At 39.6% G+C, this 22,165-nt stretch overlaps 1 protein-coding gene across 8 annotated transcripts in view; it reads right to left on the minus strand.

Annotated features, from left to right (window-relative positions):
- Nucleotides 1–22,165, minus strand: part of CFAP61 (cilia and flagella associated protein 61) — an 86,452-nt gene that overhangs the window by 26,903 nt on the left and 37,384 nt on the right. For all 8 annotated transcript variants that reach the window (XR_010830862.1, XM_013191141.3, XM_066995463.1 and 5 more), the window contains exons 16-17: nt 21,588–21,722; nt 7,143–7,270 (exon numbers count right to left, since the gene is read on the minus strand). Coding sequence is in view for 7 of the 8 variants with exons in the window: in XM_013191141.3 (XP_013046595.2) it covers nt 7,143–7,270; nt 21,588–21,722 (263 nt within the window). In the remaining variant the exon portion in view is untranslated. The remainder of the gene's footprint in view (nt 1–7,142; nt 7,271–21,587; nt 21,723–22,165) is intronic.

Consider the following 22,165-nt stretch of genomic DNA (forward strand, 5'->3'; position numbering starts at 1 on the left):
TATCGGACAATTATCAAAGTCAAAATTGTTGCTTTTTTTTTTTTTTTTTGTGGCTGTCTATTTACCCCAAGTTATTGCATGTTATTGCAAAGGAGATTAAAATTTTGACTCTGATAGTGGTTGATACAGATTTGGCAATGCTTCTTTCACCCAGATGAAAAAGTATGCACCCTAGAAAAGCCCATGGATGTCAAAAGTGAGGCTCCCCTTGAATTTGATGAGCTTGAGATTTGTACCAATATTTCTCCTCCTAATAGCAAGAGCATGCAGAAAGAGAAGATGCTCACAAAAGTTGCATGTTCTGAGGCACCACCCCAGCACCACATTCTCTTGACAGAAAGCTGGCAGCCTGGGAAGGACGGGAGCATGCGTGGCTGGCAGAGGATTCAGCGGGGCCAAAATTCCTGATCTCAAACATCTGCATGTAGCAGCTGCGAATCTGGGTCTCGCAGCACCTTCAGCCCTGGCAGTCTGATGAGCACAGCTGCCTCGCTGATATTGCATCCGGGAAAGAGAAGCAGCTCTGAGAGGTACAGCACTGCACACCGTGTAGTGCCCATCTCTTTACCCAGCCAACGTGACATTTCCCCGACAGCGCATCCTTCCGAAACAGCCTGTGCCCTGCAGCTAATGTGGAACCAGCATTGTGCCTGATTAATGCCAAGATGCTAGCAGCTCCCAGGGAAACAAACCGCACAGCACAGTGTGCTACAGGTCACACAGAAAGGCAGCACAGTGCTTGGGTACTGGAAGCAACCAAGATACAGCACTGAGGAGCTCCATCGAACCTAGTCAATCTTCACTCGGGGAATCTAGATTACAGGGCATATGGTAAAGATTCAGCATCTCATGAATATATCTTATGGACACCCAACTCTCATTGCAATGTAAACTGCATTCATGCTCTTCTCCTTCCTGGGATGTGGACAGGAGTTACAGCAATCCAGAAAATTTAAAATTTCAGCTCATCACACATTCAAAAAAAAAAAAGAAACTACCCTCATTTGTATTGTGATTTGTGATGTTCGCTTGCCACAACCCTTACACTGCATGTTAGAGTAAATATAGACCAACAGGAATCTAATCTACATCAATCGCTGGAGGGCAGAATCACAACATAACCATCAGCCAACTAATTATTTCTCCATTTTACTAGTCTGAGAAGTTTGCTTTCAAACCAACCCAAAGGCAGGTTATAGACTGCTTTGAAGAACTCAGTACTTACAACACCTCTGCTGCAGCTCTGGGAAACAAACTTCAAAACAAAGAAAAATAAATATGAACAGAACAGGAAGTACAGCTACTCCATCACTTCAGCAAAGAACTGAAAAGCCTAAATGTGGTGTTTGCACTTGCAGTGCTTCTTTATTTGCTTTGAACTGCACTGACCAGATTGCTGCCAGAGCTGCTCCGGGTAGTCAGGTTACCGAGCTCTGTTCAGAGCTGCTGAAACAGCCGCGCCGATGGCGTGCCCGGTCACCAGGTAAGGCCTGATAAATATAATTCTATAAAAATTCTTCTGATTCACATCAATTTTGAAACAGGCCTTTTATGAGAAAACTACTATTTCCAAGATCACTTTAAATATACAAAAAGAAGTTATGACTACCGACATATAAATATTAACAAAATAAAATCTGCAAATACTTACAAGTTGAAAGTGCGAAAGAACAGTTTGGGCTGAGACAAGTATTTGTGTATGTTTTAAGGACAAGTACATGAAGTTGAAATAATCTTACTTAAAATTGAAAGCTCTCTAAAACAAGAATATAAACTACAAGATAACAAAACATCGATGCAAATTGAGTGCCATTTTTTGGCAGAGGCCAGTCAAACGGCTGCTGGGAATGATGAGGACCCATGTCCTCTCCCCAGTTTATGTCTGGTATCAGTCACTGACAGCGTTCATTGTGATAGCGACTACACAACAAGGCGAGATACGACCTGTCGTATTTATCTCTGTCACAATTTGATCTCTATTCACCAGAAATGATGGAAGGCAACAATGTCTGAAGGATGCGGGCCTGGTGACAGTGAACACATGGTCAACTACAACATTGTTCTGGGTTTGCCTTGGTATGAGAAAACGGCAGTCAAAAGGAAGCACATGTATACCGATTCTTGTGGCAAAGATAGGTAGTATAAAACAATGAAGATCACTAAACCATTCATTACATGTTAGCTCTGTGATCAGCAAGTAAGCACTAACTATTTAATTAGTCAACTAATTAGTGACAGGCAACATGGAAGGCTTCAGATGTTCTCAGACAAATGCAAAGATAAAAAGCCTAATTAAACAGCAAGCATTATGCTAACTATTGCCAAACAGGACAGATGTGCAGGATATTGTATAATACTGTGCTGCCAGATAACGGCAGTTGTAGTTGTTCTGTCAGAAAGTGTGCTTTAAAATCCCCAGCCATTTCTATGTTCATCTCAGACACCTTTAACTCAGGAAGGGAGAAGCTGTCCTGCAGGCAGACTGACTGTGTTGGATTCTAACTCTATTTTAAGAGAAAAATTCATGACTTTGACAAAAAAAATACTTTAATATGTTCACTTTTTAATGCAATAACCATTTTAAAGCATCCAAATGGAAAGAGAAATGTATTTCACAACCTTTTCATACAAAATGTGGTCTTAGCTGCCATTCATTTATTGCTATTTTGTGTAGTAACTATGTATATTTGCACCATCCTCAGAGAATAAGGCATTGTTTACACCAGAGGTTGGATTAAAAAGGTTTTCGAAATCATGGATTAAAAAGGGTTTTCCCTATAATTAGAAGACAATAACGCTTTCCACAGCTATATGCAAAGAGGTGGATAAGAAGCTAATTGGTTCACTACACTGGAACCAATGACAAGATACTGCTGTGAGCAAGGTTTTTGCATTCTTGCAGCCAAACTTCAATCACCTGTCCCCAGAGCGTACTAGTTAACATGCTGTTCTGTGAATCATCCACCGAATTAAGTACAAATGCTATTTTTTGAACTGTATGTTTTTCTGGCCTAACTCTGCTGCTATGAGCATCATTCTTAACTCATAAAAGCAAACAAAAAAAAACAAAACACTCTGCTCTCCTGATAAATTAGTATTTAACAATGAGCTTATTTTTAAATCATTTCAGTACTTGGGAATAGAAAGAGATTAAAATGTGCTATAGCTGACATTCTTCAGGAACTACATGTAGGGGAAGAATGATTTAACGGAGATCTATTCAGCTTGGTACTTCAATTTCTAGGTGTTCACAGTGTTTAAAATCTATTATTTATCTGCAGTTGCTCTTTCTTCTGCTGAAGGTCACCTCCAAGAATTGGTATTTTCAGAACTCTGAACTCAACCCATTACCCCTGTTCCCATATTCATAGCTACTGATATTCTCTATTCATGAAAATAAGTTTTTTGTGCTCAAATCATTTTCAGATCCAATTTTCATTTAACATTTGCAAGCTGAATGCTTAAAACAGCTTTCTCATTTATAAATTAAGTATATGTATGCTTTATCTCTGTGCAGACAACAAAAATGTAACTTTTTAAAATTTCTTAAATCAGACTCTTTTTTAGGGTCTTCATTCATGATAATTTGTCAATGGTAGTGACTCAGCACTGCAAGCTTAAGTGAAGGTCACATGGAGGATCTGTTACAACTTTTTCTTGATTTTTTTTTTTAACACCAAGTCACTCAAACGAAACTAAAAACACCTTGCAGTTTCAGCCTAACCACGCTTCGGATTTCTTTGGCTTGATTCAGTCTGATGCTGAAACAGTTTTCTCCCCACATCCACAACAAAGGGGAGGCAGCAGTGCCGGTTGCAATGACAGTTTGGAGGGTGGGGAACAATAGAGGCAGAGCCTCCGCGTTGCTAGGCTGAACTGCTTTCTCACAAGGGGAATATTTGTTCAGTTGCTACTTCTCCTTTAGGACTGGCCATCCCTCAGAATTTACATTGCTTTAACATGCGGTCTGATGCTGCTGCAATTTGTGTATGCCCCGTCCTAGTGCTAGAGCGACCTAAGTCCCAGCTTTGTGCAAGGGGAAGCGCATAATTGCACTGCCCAGGAGAAGCCTCATGCAGGAATTGTGGGAATCACAATTTCTTGCCTGCTTGCCATGCTCCTGCAGGGAAGTTAATTACTGAAGCAATTTATGATGCAACTCGCTGCCCCCCTTCTGCAGCACCTCGGAGCTGCTGCGTAGCTTGCTGCAGCTCCTTGCATGCTGACCGGGCCCTCAGGGTGCCCATGTTCACACCTGTACCTGCTGGCAGCTGCACAGCCAAGCCCACAGCTGCACCACTGCCCAGCGCTGCCTCCTCCAACGTCTGCCTGTCCCTCGGATAAAAAATTCTTACGTGTCCTGAAAAAACGCAGCACTATAGCTCGGAACAGATCCGAATGTGACTGCACTCAAGAAAAGAAAATCAGCAGAAGCTATTTATTTGGATGGTGAAACAACATGCCCAATGAGATCACCTTCACTGACCTGGCATTAGATTAAGCACAACGGAGGTGGTACTCCAGGGCTCATGGTACGCCGGCACTAGGAAGAAGTTTCCCCTACTGGCAGGTCATTCCATATACTCACCTGCAGCATTTTTGCACTGCCCTTTGAAACAACCACCACTGATTTGGGCACACCAGCGCTCTGACCTCTGTGATGACCTGGTCCAAGAAACTCTCAATAACGAACCAGAGCGAAGGACTGCAGCAGCAGTTTGTAAGGCGCTGGTTCCCAGCATCCACCCCTCCTTTGCAGCAGCGTTTCAAAGCTCACTCTCCGTTCCAGCGGATAGGATGCGGTACCCATGGCTGCTCCCTGGCACCCTGCCCCACCACGCTCTGCCTTGGGCATGTTGGCAGAGAGCTGCGGTGCCGCTGGCACAGCGCGGTGGAGCAAGAGGCAGCCTTCCGCATGCTCGAGGGAGGAGACACTGTTCTCATTGTTATTTCTCTGTCCACTGAAAAATATATTTCTTCAGTCTCAAACAGGTTGAAAACACTTGTAAAATGTAGTTCTAATAATTGTTAGGTAGGTAAGTGAATTACATTTGTGTGTTTCCATGGTGACTGATAATGTAAAATAATTAAGTATGAAGAATAATGAGGAGAAAACTACTTCCTCTTTTTAAGGATTAGGGGCTTACAAATTGATTCAATCTAGCTATTTTTAGCGCATGTAGCCTTTGCACAGAGTATTAGAAAATTATGAGTAAATCAAACTAGATTGTATTAAAAGGCCTTCACATTGATCAGGAGACTTTCTTTAACTGCTGCTGCTGAGAAAATTAAAAAAAAATCTTTCTTAAACTTGTACATATGTTAATATAAATTCTGTGACATTTTGCACTAAGTACAGCTTGTTTTCTGCATTCTCCAAGCAATACTCAATTTCTCCTAAGCAGGAGCACTCCATTTGTGCAGTGCTGAAGACAAGTGCTCTCCTATGTACAAGAAGGACATGTTCTGCACAAACTCTTTCCTAGAATATAGTTTAAATAAAACTTCTGGCTGAGGTGTCTCAGAGGTATAAATGATTTCCCTGCAACACCAATGCTATCTGTATGTCCTGTTCACTACAGGTAGACAGCTTCTGGCTAAGGAGGACAGACTGGTTGGTGCACAAATAGCTTTCTTTTCCCCTCACAGTATTTTGTACCGAAAGCATAGAAATAAGCAGCGCAGGATGAATAATGAGAAAGCAGCTAATAGCACTAAAATACGTTTTCAACTGAACTTTGAGTAGGACTAAATGCCTAAAAGTGCTGAGAACAGGAAGATGAGAGGAAAGTGCTCTTACCCTAAGGTGGATAGAGGATGTTCTACATTAAAAGTCAGGAGCCAAGAAAAGAGAGTAAGAAGCAGATGTTTTTTCTTCACTGTTCTAGTAATTTAACAACATTCATAAAGCACTGCAACAACTTCTCTTGCTATAATGATATTTTAATTTGGGATGTCATTGATGGTTGTAGAAGGACCAACTTCTGGCTTAACTGAAAAAGTAGGCAAAATTTTCCGTTCTCTGCCCACCATAGAGATGCCAAACTCCACTAGTTTTTGTAATGAGCACTTAATTGTCATGATCACGTTCAGAATTTGCATTTTATGTTCTCACACAGACTAACTTTCTGATAACCCCATAAAATTGGTATGGATGGGGTACTGGCATAGAAGGTGTAAGCAGTGAGATAGCAGAGAGAGGGTCCCCGTTCCTAATTTTGGAAAGTCTGTAAAACAGACTGTGTCCACAGCTGGCTCTGGCTTAGAGAGAGGAAGGTATAAAAACAGTTGCATACATTTATCCCCCTTCTTAACCAGTTTATAGTTTATTTACTCCAGTTTGGATAACCTGAGGTAAACAGAGCCTATTTCCAGTTTTACTGGTAAAAAATTCTTTAATGTTTGCTGACAGCCTGTCCTTCTGTTGGGCCACAAGGCAGGCTTGTAACTGCCAGAGTGCAGTGCCCTCTGCTAGACCTTTCCCACGCTCACTCCAGGGCCTACAGTAAAAATGGCAGAGGGGCCAGAAATAGCAATTTTCCAGTTCCCAAGCACTCCCCAAAACAAATGCCTCATCAGAATCAGAGGTATGCTACTTCTCCTTACAGGCGGTAGGTACCATGAGGGTACATCTCAACAAGCTCATGTTAGGCATCCTGCACAGCTCTGGAAACAGCACCATAAGGTAGGAGAATGGAGGGGTTCAGACAGTGATTTGTGGTTCCAATAGGCAGAACTAGCTTTAACAATCAATAGTGCTTTGTAGCACATGTGAAGGGCTATGGACTTAATCTCTACCTACAGTGATTTTGTATAAGAGCAGTGGTCAAAGCGATTGTAAGTATGTGGAATTCGCATTTTTGGTAGGCCTTTGGTTTGAGGATCTACAAGCATCCTTGCAAGCACTTTTGAATTCCAGAGTTAGTTGGGGTGGAGACACCAACCTCTCTACATCTTCAAATTACAGGCTCAGAACTTTAACAGCTACTACTTGGATACAGACTCAAAGCACATGTGTACACTTTTTTTTTTTTTTTGGCTAAAAAGGCAGCCTGAGATGATTTTTAAATGGAGGAAGCAAACCCCTTCAAACAAAAGGTAATGTACTCTTCTCAGTAAAGGAAATAAAATTAGAAACTTACCAAAAAACAAGCGTTTCTAGAAATGAGATTCCAACATCAGATGCACCAACCACCACAATTCTACTGTTGATGGATGTTTTAGATTCCGTTATTAACTTTCGATTTATGTGGTTCAAAGAGTAACTCAGCTGTACAAAAAAAAAAAAAAAAAGATGACATAGTGACATAGATATACACTAAAAATAACTGGAAAAGTCTGCTAAGAATTATTAAGCTATCAGCACTGTGCTGCCTTGCACTCATACAAAACTTACAGGTCACTGACATGACTAACATCATGATTTTCCCATGGACACCACAAGATAATACAGTAGATTAAAGGTACTAAAAATGATGAAACGTATGCATCTTTAATAGGTCACAAAATTAGTAGTGCTTGATGTTCTGGCTTCTCTTGAAAAAGACACTATAGAGTCTTGTAAGGTTTAAAAATACTGTCTCTTCTAGAATTTACCACCATTTAGTTAATTCCTGGGGCACATATTTACATGATGCTGAGATAATTTTTGTACCTTCTGGAGCAATTTTTACTCTTGCTGTTTCATTTATGGAAATGCTTTTACTTGTAAAATCATTAGGAAGCTGTGTCTTGAATGCCTTAGTTTTCAATGTGCTAGTTAAATATACAATCTCTTTCAAAACATACATATATATTATTAAACACAGAACAGCTACACCAAAAGCCAGGCTGTCATATGTGTAAGCTATTATAATGTCACTGAGACAAATACCCTGGCAAAAATCTTGCCACAGAGTTTTAGTTAATACCTTCTCAGTTTTCTTTCTCCTGACGCATATACATGTACTGCATACATGTTTAAGACAGTAAATTTCTGGTATTTTCATTGTAACTGTTTCTTTAGGTCTCCTGAACTAACTGAAAGATTCCCAAAAATATAAAAGAGAGTCAAGAGACAACATTGCATTTGACTTTTATTTTTTCTGCCCCAAACTATATTTAGTTTTCAAATTTTTGATGAAAGACAGGGAAACACTTTCCATCTTACAGCATATCTCTGCTTTTTTTCTTATTTATTGCTTTGGGTTATATACCTTCACATTTCACAGAATGAATAATTATAGATTTATGGATGCACTGAAGGGAGAAATAGAAAACCGTGCTACTTTGTCAGCCACTTCTCCTATATATTTCTGCAGTGTCACTTAAGGAGGAAGCAATGTAGGACTTCTAACAGGTTTTCCTCTATTACTAATAGGATACATCAGGTTAATAAAATTAAGCCCTCTAAATTCCTCCTATAAAATTACAGTATAAATATTCGCTATATATTAGTCGACAGAGTAACTCAATATATGAAGAATAAGTACTTTATTTTAAAGCTATGGTAATGACGTTGGCCTTCTCAAGAAGAACATGGCATACTGAGATCCCCAGGCAATCTGTTATGCTATGCCTTTGCAGTGGTGACCTACAGATGAGATTTCAGCAGTCTCGCTACAGAAGCTGTATACCACACTAGAGTGCTCTGCCACATCTTAAGGCGAGATTATGGGTCAATTATTTGCAAACCGTCATCACTGTAGAGGAGACAATTTAAGACGTGGCAATTAAATGTGTTCTTTGGGCAGGCAACTTCTTCTGTTTGTTTGTTGGTTGGGTTTTTTTTCTGTTGTTTTTTTTTTAACCGCCAGATAAATGTTCTTCTGGCTGTAGTTCTTCACAGTGCAATGATGACATCCAGTGGTGAGCCAGATTCATCTCTGAGATGAGTGGGCTGAACTCCACTGAGAAAATTCCAGAAGATACCTTAGAAAGTATACCGGCCCACTGTGCTGCTTATTGGGGAAGTTGGGAGTGTGAAGCTTGACACGTGCCCGCAGTCTCATGCAGCCCCACGCCGAAGAGCCATAGCCAGGGCTGAGCACATAACGGCTGCAGTGCTGCCAAAGCTAACGATACGTAGGGCATCTGCAGCTTTCTGTGATCCAGTGCAACTTTCTAATCCAAAGCCTGTGCTTTCTAACATGGTTAAACACTCCTTACAGCAGGGTTTGCCAATAAAAAGAGCTTGATCATAAATGAAGATATAACACTTCCACATTTCAGAAACTGAACAAACCTTATATATCGCACTGAAAACATATGTCGTTGTTAAAGATTTTCAGAAACAAGAAGAATAGATGAAAATTATTAACGCAGCTAAAAGCACTGCTTAAAATAAAACTTGTGCTATGCTTTTATAGCATACTAAATGGGTAAGCCCTGACTGCAACGCCTAGCATTATTCTGCAAGGGCTGAGATGGAGATCTCATGGCACCACAAATACGTGCTGAGGGTGCAGTGTGTTCAGACCCTGGGGTCTGTGAACTCTGCAGTCAAGAGCAATGAAAGGCTTTTTTAATTTTATTTTATTTTTAGCTGTGCACAGATTAGAAAATTTCTAAAAAAGCAATGCCTTCTGAAGGAAAAATTATCAGTGATGCTTTTGCTGAAACATGGCTTTTAACAAATCTAATAAAATGGTAAGAAGAACATGAAGAGAAACTTCTTCTAATGTGTCTAATCAACCAAAATAACTAGACAGGAATGTCGGCCACTAATAAGATAAACCCAAAAGACCTTACAGCAATGCCAAGTTCAAATATCTTCCACTGCAGTGCTGTTTTTTGTTGTTGTTGTTGTCATTTTTGTTTTGTTTTTTAATGTACTCCAACAAAGAAATATAAAGCAGTAATACAATTTTCTAGGGAAGAGTTGTATCTAATTTATGAAATGGCTTCTGTATCAATGATACAAAAGCAGCATATGAGTAGAATATAACTGTTTTTGTTTGCCACACAATGGCCCCAATACCAACAGCTGTCATGCTTCAGAAATCACCTTTCTAACAGCTAAGTACACTAAATGGCCCTAGGGAGTAAGGAATTAGGTGGATTGGTCCCATAATACCACCTTATTTTAACAAAATGTCAGGACAAATGACTACATATGTTCCCCAGAGGAACAATCAGACATCATAATTGATAGGTCAATAGCAAAATCTAACTTGTTTACTTTGTATCCAATTTATTAAATAAAATAACAATCATTAACTAATGTGAAGCAAAAAACAATTATTGCCATTGTTAGAAAAGGCACCCATAGCTCAGAGAAAAGTATTTTCTTTGATTATCAAAATGAGATTTTTTTTTAATTTATTTTTTTCCCTTCTACTCTCCTATCTGACAGGCTCTGCCATTGCACCACCTGTCACACTGCTTCCACCTGGGAGGGCAGAGCGCCCACCTATGGCTTCAATTCCAGCTGCTGACAAAGGCGGCTTCTCTTGATTAGCCCATGGGGGATATGTCTCCATGTGGACCATCAGTGCCATCCACTTAGAGGCCTTCAAGCTTTACTTCCATTAAAAATGCGTATGCATTTCTCTGAAAACACAAATCCTGCATGTAAATCGTGTCTTACTCATCATCACATAGTATATGTTCCAGAATAAGAAATTTTACAGCATTAAAAAAATCACACATCCTTCTACACTAAGCAAGCAGTGAAAAAAATAGTAATTTGGTTTTAGTGAACACGTTTGTATGCACTTTTTCCTCCCCACTTCCAAAGCAGGAGAAGCAGCACCATACATCCACAAGGCACGTTCAGATCTCTCGTCTGGGTAGCCATCCCGTTTGCATAGTGCCTGGGAATGTATTAATTGTACATTTACTCACAGTATACAATGGTAGTACAAACTCAGATGGAGAGTATTTTGTAGTTTCTTTTAATTCTCTTTTTAAGCAATGGGCCCTGGGCTATTTGTAAGATATATAAAAATATTTATTGCTATTGTTTTTAAAATAGGCCTGGTTTTATATCAAATCCCACCTTCATTTAAACAGAAACAATGGAAACCGAACAAACAAGAATGAAAAGAAGTTGGACAGAGCTTTGACAGAAAAGGAGCAGTGGGATGTTCTGAATTGGGTATTGGTAAATACATCCTAGTAAAACATCCCAAGTGTGTCAAGGAGAGCTATTGCAGCCACTGCTAGAACTGTTCATGCAAAGACTCCATAAAGCTGCAGAGTTTGGACTTGATTTTATTACACACTGAGCACTTGGGCCTTATCCAGCTGAAAACAATCAAGTGTTTGCTAAATGTTAAGTATGTGGGAGTGCCACTGAACTCATAAGGCCTGACTCTTGAGTTCAGGGCGCTACTAGGTAAGCATGGAACTGACTCACTTGTGTGTTTGGCACCTTTACAGACCCTTTATTACTCCTGGAGGTAACAGTGCACCACCCGGGCAGACCTCCAGCAAGGAGCATCTTCCAGCACTGTTTTCTGTGATTCCACACCTGTATGCAAAGCTTTTGTTTTAACTGAGCACTTGCCACCAAGAAATCTGAATAACAGTTACTGCCATGCAGGATCCATGTAACTTGAAGTCTGCTACTTTAAAAAGCATCAGAAGGAGTAAAAACAATCAACAAACCTGTTCCTGGATCAGTGCTGAGATCAGCAACAGTGGCAGGCAAACAAGAAAGTGAACAAACAGACCTGTTTTAATTTCAAGCTCCATTTGATTCACAAGAAAAACAAACAAAGAAAAAAAAAACAACAATGCAGTCTGAATAACTTTTTAATTCTAATTGTTTTTTAAGAAGAAACTTTCTTTAGTAACTTGGTTTTACTAACCAGATAAAATGTAGCCATTATATAACATTTTTCACCCACAGCCCTCAAAGGCCTTTATGAATGAAGTCAGTATTATTACATCAGTCGTCATATGAGGAAACTCTGATCTTCAGCTTCTAGAAAAACCACAAATTATACATTCATGATAATTCCTATGACAATCCCTATGACTCCCTATGAAACTAGGGATTCACTGTCGAACTCCAAAGAGCAGCAAAAGAGAGCAGACATGGACACACGTTTAATATCCTTGCAGAACCATTGCTACCATGGTAAGAAACTGTTCTTTTTCTGCTTTTAGCATTAACATTTGGCTTCCCAGCCCAAAGAGGGCTGGACAGTTTGCACTTGCACAAAGATCTCATGATTGCTGCTCAGCTTAAAAGAACAAATGACTAAACACTAAATGTTGTCAATTTCAAAGAGAGTTCAGTTCTCCCCCATGTTAATTGAAGAAAGTGATGTGCAGGAAGGAAGGCACAGGAACTGCAGCAGAGCCACTCAAGTGTGTAAAGTGGGTTTGCAAGTGGGCAAAGCATACAGCTGGCTCTCAGAGTTAGTTTCCCCAGATTTTAAGATAAAGAAATCAGCTTTACAGAGGTCAATGCTCATCTGTTGTTTTGAGAAAGTCACTAATGCTCTGCTGGCAATTCTTGCTTCCCAGTTCATCTTTGTCTACTTATTTTTATCCCACAAGTATTTGGAGGGGAGAGGAGAAGCAGGCAATAAAATGGAAACATTATTTTTGACAAGATTAACAAAAACACAAAAATGTAGCAATATTTAGGAGCTTCAGCCTGAAATACCTTCCAGATATTATATAGTTGGACTCTCAGAATAAATGTGGAAATACAGGAAGGGCTGGACTGGATGGCTTTCAATTCTGTATGCCAGATTTATATAAAACATCAAAGGTCTATTACACATAACATCAAGAAGCTATACTGATTTTCTCCAAGGAAGGCTCTAGCTGTGCCTGAAGCTACAGCAGCAAAACTGGAGCTCGCAATAACCATGTAGACGCTACTGATGCAGTGCTGGAAGGTTCTCTCCTTGTCCTGCTTTTTGTAAATCCTTGCAAAAAGCTGACCTCTGTAGCTCAAGTCCATACAACAGAGAAGTGCAGACAGCCAGTCACTGGATAAAAGACTCTGATGAGAACACTCTGACTGTACACAGCTTGCACAGAAACACCGAACTAAGTAAAGAATCCTAGCAGTTAGAATTACTCTGGAAATAGCAACTGGATTGGACGCTGGGCCAATGTGTAGGGGCAGGTAAATTATTGCACACAGCTCACCAGTGCTGCTAGCTTGTCCCAGTGTCTCATTGCAACTGGCACTGAGCCCTCTGCTGCCCATTGGCATGGAGATGGCTCTGCTCTGGAGAGGCAGAGGCACTTCGGGGAGATGCCATGGAAACCATTCTGCCAGACACCTCCCTGGCACTTGCACCGCGCTGGCAGTTGCAGTGGCTACCAGCAGCTTCCCGGTGTGCACCCTTGTGCTATGCTCCGTGGTGTCGGCGATAAGCCTCCACAGTGCAGGGGCTGGGGGACCCAAGGAAGCAAACTTTCACCTGCATTTTCCCTGCGGCCCATGTGCCTCCTGGCAGGGGTAAGAGCAGACCTGCTCTTGCAGCGCAGCTCTGCTTTTCCACGGATCAGCAGCATAAATAGTGGCAGCTCCCCTGAATGACATACCTTCCCTTAAAGAATGCAATTAATCCGTAACCAGTAACAGCTCTCTTGCCTTCTCACCAAGGAAGCATAGCCCTAGTTTCTCTATTTGTACAATTTAGTGTACCAGATGCCCCAGGCACAACTGCAGGAAAGCCAAAAAAGTCCTTCAGATTTGCTGGTGACTGTATCCGCAATTCAGCTGGTGCAAACCACCTCAGAAATTGAGCACCCAGGAGCTCCTGCCTCACCATGATCCTGCAACAGTGACCCTGAGGAAGTTATAACCCACACCTTTAAAGCAGGCAGATGCTAAATAGCAAAGATTTCTTTTAACAGCCTAAGACTGCAATAAAATGCTAATTGAAAAACGTGAAAAACGTGTGACAAATAATTTAGATGTTGAAAATTACCGTAGAGAATAGTTTGCAATAACCATGTTACCAATACGATTAATTTTGGTAAATGACATCTTTAAACAGGTTACTTGAACAAATTTCTAAGACATCTGAATACTAGTACAATAGCCAACCCAACTTTCATTGCTAATCATACAGTCCTTGATTTCTAAGTGTTTTCTTTACCGTGCATTTCCACAGGGAAGAGGCAGAAGTTTCCTTCCAAGTCCTGGTCCCACAAGCAGGTACCTGAAGCTTGGTCCTGATCACTACTCTGCACCAAAACCAGAGCTGTGGCACTCTGCCCTCCTGCACAGAGAAGGCTGGAGCCCAAAGGGTCAAAAGAGCAAGCAAACGCTTCTCAGGTATCAGAGCTGACAGAATTCCTCAAATCCTGCTTTGGCATAATTATCAAACATCTACTAAGTCACTCCAACTCCAAGGTAAATAAAGTAGATTGAAAATGTAGTCATTTTAAAACTAATTTGTTACCGATAATTTCACAAGAGAAGTTGGAGTCTAACAGTCTGAACCAAAGCCATTTGAAATTAATGGGATAAGAGTCATTTATTCAAATTGGCTCTAAACATAAATGGATATGGAAAAATACTTTCCTGCACTAGGACCAGGGTCTCAGCCACAGACCATCATTAACTTAACCAACGTTTCCTTAACTTCTCATTTTTTTTTATTATTATTTTTTTTATTTGTACATAGTTCTTGTGCCACCACAATGCACATCGACTGTATTACCTTCACGTAGAATAAACAAATTAAATTAAAATTAGGATTTACCTATAAACAGCAAAATCATAGGCTACTGAAAATACCACTAGCCTTTCCAGACCTTACAATGTTTTTTTTTCCACAAACACAGAACTTACTTAAGCTTTGATTTTAAGCAAGCCCTGCTTCACCTCTCTGTTTATAAACTGTAAAAGCTGAACATCCCTGACAGGACCTCACGGTAAAAATCTCTCACTGATGGCTGGCTCGGGAGGGTTTCCCTCTGGGGATTTCTCTTGAGAAAAGTAATAATATGGCTGCTAATAACAAGTACCACTAGAAAACCACCACAGCACATCACAACTTCCATGATACCCATTTCAAAACAGGACTGTATATGCTCTGGGAAGGGAGAAGGCAGAACCACCTCTGTCCATCAGACCTACTCCACACAGGCTCATGGCATAGAGGTAGATTTTTCCTGAAGTACTGAGTTCATTGAAGAATGTAAGAGAAGTATAAAATTAAGAGCTTTAAAACATAAAATCTAAAAGACAGGCAAGCATCACATTTCACACTGAAAATAATAAACACAATTACTAACAGTATGAAGATACAAGGGGAGATTGATTCACAGCTTACTGCAGTAGAGTCATATTTTAGTGACAACAGCTGTGGTTCTTCATTTTGTAATAATCAACATTACCTTTCTTTGGGAAAAAACATCTATTTCCCTCCTTGCAAGTTGCAATTATACCACTTCCAAAGTCTTTGGAAATGTTTTGAAAAGGCTTGAAAACAAGTCTGACCTGTTTTTAAGCAGAAATTACTATTTTAGTTTGCTGCAAATGTCATTAACACCTGTATAGTACTGACATCATGCTTTCAAAATAAAGATAGGTCATCTTACTTTTAATTTCACACATGCACATAAGTGGTAAACATTCAGAGCATTCCTGTTAATGATGCCATCTGGTGCCTCCCATAATTGTGTAATATTCAGCCTTCCAAACAAGATGTAATGGCAGCAATACACAAAACCCACTGACATTTACAGTAAGGAAATTTATTATCAGCCATCAGTTCAGAATGACTGTGTTTGCATGACTTACTGGTGCTAGAAAAATCATCACCTTCCCCGAGAAAGTGGAGGTACAATAAATAATGGATTTTAATACATGCATATGCTACAAAAGCATTAAAAATACATTACTCAGGCACAATAGCATCTTAAGCAACAGTTACTTCTTTAAAAATTAATACTACTTCCCTGGTTAAATGAAAACTACATGCCAAGCCTTTGTTTTTAATATCAACGTGTTCACATACAAATTATATTATGTAGGAATGATTGTATTTTTACTTTGATCCGTCAATCTTAACATTTAAAAAGCAGGGAATTCTCTTGCCCATTTTACTTAAGCTTTTTTTTGCTACATTCATTCTCTTTTATCTTAACCGAGGCTTACTGATTCAAAAAAACAACAACAACTTTCATGTTTTAGCCACTTTCAGTATATTCCACTGCCTCACTTCAATCCATATAGAACAAACTGATCCAAAATGAAATTTCCTATTGCTACAGATTTTCTACGAAGTCAAAATACATTTTAGGGGAGGGCAGGCAGCTATAACATAAAATAGCAAGAACAGTTTTTCTTAACCACTTTTAGTAATTCAGCGCACTTTCAATTTTATTACTGAATAATGTTGAAGAGAAGGCATCCACAGAACTATGGCTAACTTTTTCTGTGGTGGGACGCAGCACCAAACCCACTGTTGTACACGTAATCTTCCCCCTAGTCATTTCCTGGACATCAATCCAGGCACCCTGGCAACACTCAACCCTTGAACAAGTTCACAGTGGACTAGCTCAGCAAACTCAAGACTGGATTGAGCACCTCACTCCATGCTTTTGCCTGTCACTCCTTCACTGACTACTTCTTGTCCCAGTTTAGAACTTTCCTCTAATGCACCGTAGCATGACTTGAGAAGTACAAAATTACCCGAGAAAGATTTATTGTGTATGTTATTTTAAAATAGATTTATACAATGCTGTGCAGACTTCCACAATATTCAATTGTTCTGCCTTCCTTTTATAAGCTATAGCACAAGAAACAATTCTGAACTGTGGAATAAAACCTGACAGCTTGAATGATACCATGAAATAAAAGATATATAACAAACCCAATAGCATGAATAATAATGATCGAGCAGAAACAAGAAAATAATTTGACAGATGTGTGACATTTTTGTTCTTTGTTGTGGATCAGTTATTCTTGTTAATTATATCACCTATTCTTCCCTTTTATTGATAATTACATGAAGCAGATGGATAACAGAATGCTCCCAGATGGTGAGAAAGCAAACAAGTTTACAAATTGTTTATTTATGAAGATATCATTAAAAATTATTTCATTATCTACAGTTTTCTACTCCACCAACAAGTACAGGCACCTTAAAGGCCAGCAGCACTTCATAAGGTATTTAGTATTCTGCTGTAACCAACTGCTTTTTAACATAACATGACTGAAATGACTGACAGATGTGCAAAACACAATAATAATCTAATCTGTTTTAACACTGTGGGAATTAAGATTTTGAATCTTTGGATCTTCTGCCAATTGGCGCTTCAATGCTGTTTACTGATTCTGAATACAAAAAATCAGAGATTTCTTTTTGATTTGGAACAGCTGTAGAAAGTGTTTGATCTAATGAGCAGACAGGAGCTTTTTCAGGTCTGTGTCATGAAACTCTATAGCTTGGCAGATGTATGGCCTGATGCAATTTTGAGCTAATATGTGGAACTTCTGATATGCTTGCTAGAGAAGGGCAGGCTTAACAGGCATCCCAAAGTCTGGGTACTTCCAGGATTAAATGCAAATAAGACCATTAGCAACAGTGTCATTCCAGAGGGCTGCAGAGGGAGACTGGGGAGTATAAGGCTGCCCCCTCTGTGCCTTCTCAGTAAATCCTCACCTGATTTATCCCAACCTCTTCAGTAAAGGGATGCAAGATAGAGTTTTGTAGGATCAGACAGAAAATTAGCAGCAAAATGTATTTGCCATCTCAAGGAATGCAATAAAAACACACACTGTCATTAGTGACTATTACAGGAAGATGTTACTATGGTCATAAGAATTTTCAGCCCTTTAGGAAATGGACAGGCACTGCTTGGGAAGCGTCAGGTCTTCTGAAGCACAAGACGAAGCAGCACAGAGTCGTAATTTAGGAGCAACAGTGAAAAAACTTGTGGTTGCCTTAAAACCAGTGCAAGGCTTTAATAACAAGGACAGGAATCAGAGAAGAGGAACAGAGTGTCTAAAGTCTGTATTTCTTCAGAGTCATGGCCATTTTAACCACGAGCAAAGAGGAAACACAGGACAAAGCCTGTCTCAAACCAGAAACAATACTGAATGAAAGGACAAGGAGTGAATGGGGTGGCTGGATAATTGCAGTTAAACAGTTGCTTGGTTAATGGTAAATTATGTTTTCATATGATAAATTTCTGCATTAAGAGCAAATATCTCTACCTTACACCAAGCTCTCCAAGAAAGACTACAGAAGGAAGGACCCATGCTGTCATAAACACCATGAAACCCAGTTCATTCTGCTTGCTAGAAGCAGGTGCGAGCAGGCCAGGAGTCCATACAGAGTAGCACATAGGGTTTTCCTCTTTTCTCTTTTTCCAGATTCTGGAGTAGACAAGAGCTTTGACAGAGGGATGAGGAGAGCAAGTTATTACAGACAAAAAACAACTTCTGGTGCTCATCTGTCTGTGACAACTGATCCAGACCTGCAGGAAAACCACCTCTCTTCTGCACAGCCAGGATCCATCCGGACTGGCAACACATGCGAATTAGCTGAGGGCAAAGCTTTCCTGATTTAGATCACTGCTTTGGCTTCTGGCTTTGGAGGAAGGAAACAGGGAAGGGAGTCCTTGCGGGTCCTCTTTATCTGTACTTGGTCACTGTTTACAAGTGAATCTCTTCAAGGTCACAAGCAGGCTGGAACGTATTAAAGAGAGACACAAATTGATTGAGCCCCCAGGCTCCCACTGTGCACTCTCTCTATGATACTAAGCCACTAATGGCCTACAGAGATATGAATGCACAAATCAAGAGCTGTGCTCAGACACCGAATGGCTGAGCTGCTGAGCCCCAAGCTGTTACTGGTGAAAAATAAATTTTGCAGCAAGAAAAAGAGAGAGACAGCTCAAAAAAAGGCTGGGACAAGAGGAGGGCAAAAAGCTGCAAAAGCAGTAGATGAGAAGCAGATGTTGATGGCTAGATATCAAGGGGCATCTTGTGGGTATCAAAGCAAGAATTTCATTACAATTATCTCCATCATAACAGAGATACTCAAGCAATTAATTAGGAAAGGCAGAACTTTCAAGAAAGAATTGAAAAAGAATTGAAAAAAGAATTTTCAAATGAAAATTCTACATTTTCAAAATCGACTTAAATTACAACACAGAGATTGTAAATGGCATGTGAAAAAACTGCCACCATTGCAGAGCTACCTACAACAGGAATTACAATAATAACCAGTCCTTCAGCTTTCAGGAACAAAGTGGGCTTGTGCTAATTTCAGAAAGAAGTGGGTTTTGTTTGTTTGTTTGCTTGTATGTTTTAACATAAGAAGGAAAAGACACCTCAATTAAAAGAAGCTTAGCAAGCCAGAAGAAACATGTGAAAAAGACAGGCGGAGCTGTCTCAACTACTTGGAAGCCCTGCTTGCCCAATGGTTTTAAGACCCTGCAAGTTCCTGCCATATCTACACAACAGCTTGGGAAAGATCTTGTTTAAAACCATCCTAACAAAGATGGTAAATGACATTTTCTCCTTACTGTTATTAAGGTGCTTGCCTCAGAAAGTTTCCCACTACTTCCTACTCCAGCCTCTTCTGCCCTTCATTTTTCCCTCTCTCTTCTCCACACTTTCCTTCCAACATTCTTTTTCATTTCCCTTTTACCTCACTTTATAGCCTGCTAGCATCTCTCTTCCATGACCAAAATGTGTCTCGCTATTTTTAGAGGTGACTATTCTCAACCTTTCCATTTGGCAGTTATTCTATCAAGGAGTTATATGTAGTATCTTGCTCCTTGCAACAGGAATTGTGCCTTTCTGTTTACAGAGTGTCTGAGCACACTTTTTGATTGCTAAAATGATGTAGAGGTATGATAATAATGTGCCTGCTGAAAGCTAATTATACTAATTTTATAAAAATACACCTCTTTTTATTTGCAACTTAGCTGCAGGATTTTGCAGGGAAGAGTAGGATTATTGATTTGCATCAATCTTCCTTTCTGCAACATTAAAGAGAGGGCAAATGCCTTATGCCTGGCTACTTGCCAGAGCTAACAAAACATCCAAGATCTGAAAGCAGCAACAGCTTTTTACTTACACTAGCACATGCAGTCCCCCATGGTAGGTTACCTCTTAAATTATAAAGCTTTCCCAACCGATGCTGGCCAGAGGTCATTTCTTTCACTCAACAGAAGAGTCAGTTTAGCTTTGTATGGTTTCAAATTCTTGGTATTTCAGAAAACTATAGGCAGCAGTACAGGACTAGCTTTATCCTCAAGTTACTGCCTAGGGATCAACCCCAGATGTCAGTTTTGATAGAACACAGTCTGTCAAAAATCTATAATTAATGCTGGTGCATATGCACGGATACTTACACGGTGCTAACTTTTCTTTTCCACAGCAAAACTTTGCTAGTGAAATATTTGTGTGTTTTACTCAACAGAAATTTATTAAACATTGGAGATTTTAAACAATTATCTCACTACCTGCAACTCTCAGAAATCCTTAGAAAGAACCCAGGAATGAGCAGACACCAGTTTGCAAATCTCTTAGAAATTGGAGGTTTGTAATATTCTATCTCCAATAAAAACACTAAGATGAGCTCTTCTAGTAGGAGTAACAGCACACTTTAAAGATAAAATAGGAAGGAGTTTAAAAAAGAAGGGTTAGATAGTTTATTCTGTATAGAAGAGGAAGGTAAGGATGTACATGCTGAGGGAAAGACTTCGTTCAACAAAGCCAAACTCAATTCAATGGGCTCAGCCATGCTCTGGATTTTGCTTTGCCAATTGCTACCTAATTAAGAATTTTGAATGCCAAAAATTACTGACTGACTGCGAAAAGGACAGCACTAAAAATATTATATGGGAACCCATCTCAGCCAACTGGAAGGTAGTAGACAGACATAAAGCTCCCTAATTATGTTTCTTTAGTAAATTACAGCCACCTACTGAGAGTATCTATCACTAATTGTTTTTTTTCATAGTATTTCAGCTTCACTAGTTATTCTTGTGAGGAGCCTCTTCACATCAAATTTTAGTTATTTAAAACTATAAGACAGCATAAAGTGTAAGTTATTTAACCAATGAAATTTTAAGAGACTTGAATTTCAGAAACTCTTGACTGCATGAGTCCTACATAAATAAGAACTGTTTGGTAGTGAAAACAAACTTTTCCTTTGCTGTTAAATTATTCCTGGTATTTTGAAGCATTTTTGAAGGTACCCTATGCATTGAAGAAAACTGACTTCGGGACTGACAAAAAAAATTGATATAAGCAATTTCTACAGAAATTGTCAGAAGCATAAAATTGCATTTTTTCACTTGGAGAGCATAATACCTAAATGAACTTACCAGGAAGTGGGAATAAATAGTAAGTCAGAACATTTAAAATGTGTTATGAGTCTTAAAAGTACCACCATGGAAAAATATTGGTAAAACATAAGCATGTATTAGTAGGTAAATGTAATAGTTCAGCAATTGCTGGTTGCAATATGTTTTAAATTCAAGCTTAGAAGAAGCAATGGTAGTGCAGAAGCAGAGCTGGGATTGTAAGGGTATGGACACCATGTTCAATGTAATTAAGAAGCAACCTATCAACACAAAGCTGGTAATGCCATCCCATCTGCCAAACCCTGCATTAGCTGGCACTATGCCTCTTGCCTGCTGCTGCTTCTGTTACCCACCTGATCCTTGGAGACCTGCTCTGATGGAGCGTTTATGCCAAGCTCTTCCAGAGGATAGACAATCTGTCGTCTTGGTCGCACGGGAACCATGTAATGAAGGGCAGATGTCAGGGAATGGGCACAGGGATTCTGAAACTGAAAGACAGAGATCTATATTTCAGCAGAGAGAATGTCAGAACAGTGCATCACAGATGTCTCTTGTATGGCTTTGCAAATACAAAATTCTTAGCTCTGTTGGCTAAATCTGAGAGAAAAATCAGTAAATAAACAAACATACTCAGAGCAGAGGAATGAATTGCAGATAATTCCTGACACTAATGAAGATAATTATGAGAGTAATTACATTACTATCTCTGTGGGAATGACAGATAAACAAGTGGTTTGGTTTATGGGATTTTTCAGCACAAGTATTTTCCCCGGGAGGATATTTTTCTCCATAGTGATCATGAATCAGCTTGATTTGACCTCATTAAGCTATGTTATCTACTTACTGCTAACCTTTGCTTGTTTGGCAGAGAATGGTTATGAATTTATATAAAAATTCTATACCAACTAAAACGTCAATTTCATCCAAGTGA

This window comes from Anser cygnoides, chromosome 3, assembly GCF_040182565.1.
Source record: "Anser cygnoides isolate HZ-2024a breed goose chromosome 3, Taihu_goose_T2T_genome, whole genome shotgun sequence".
NCBI lineage: Eukaryota > Metazoa > Chordata > Aves > Anseriformes > Anatidae > Anser > Anser cygnoides.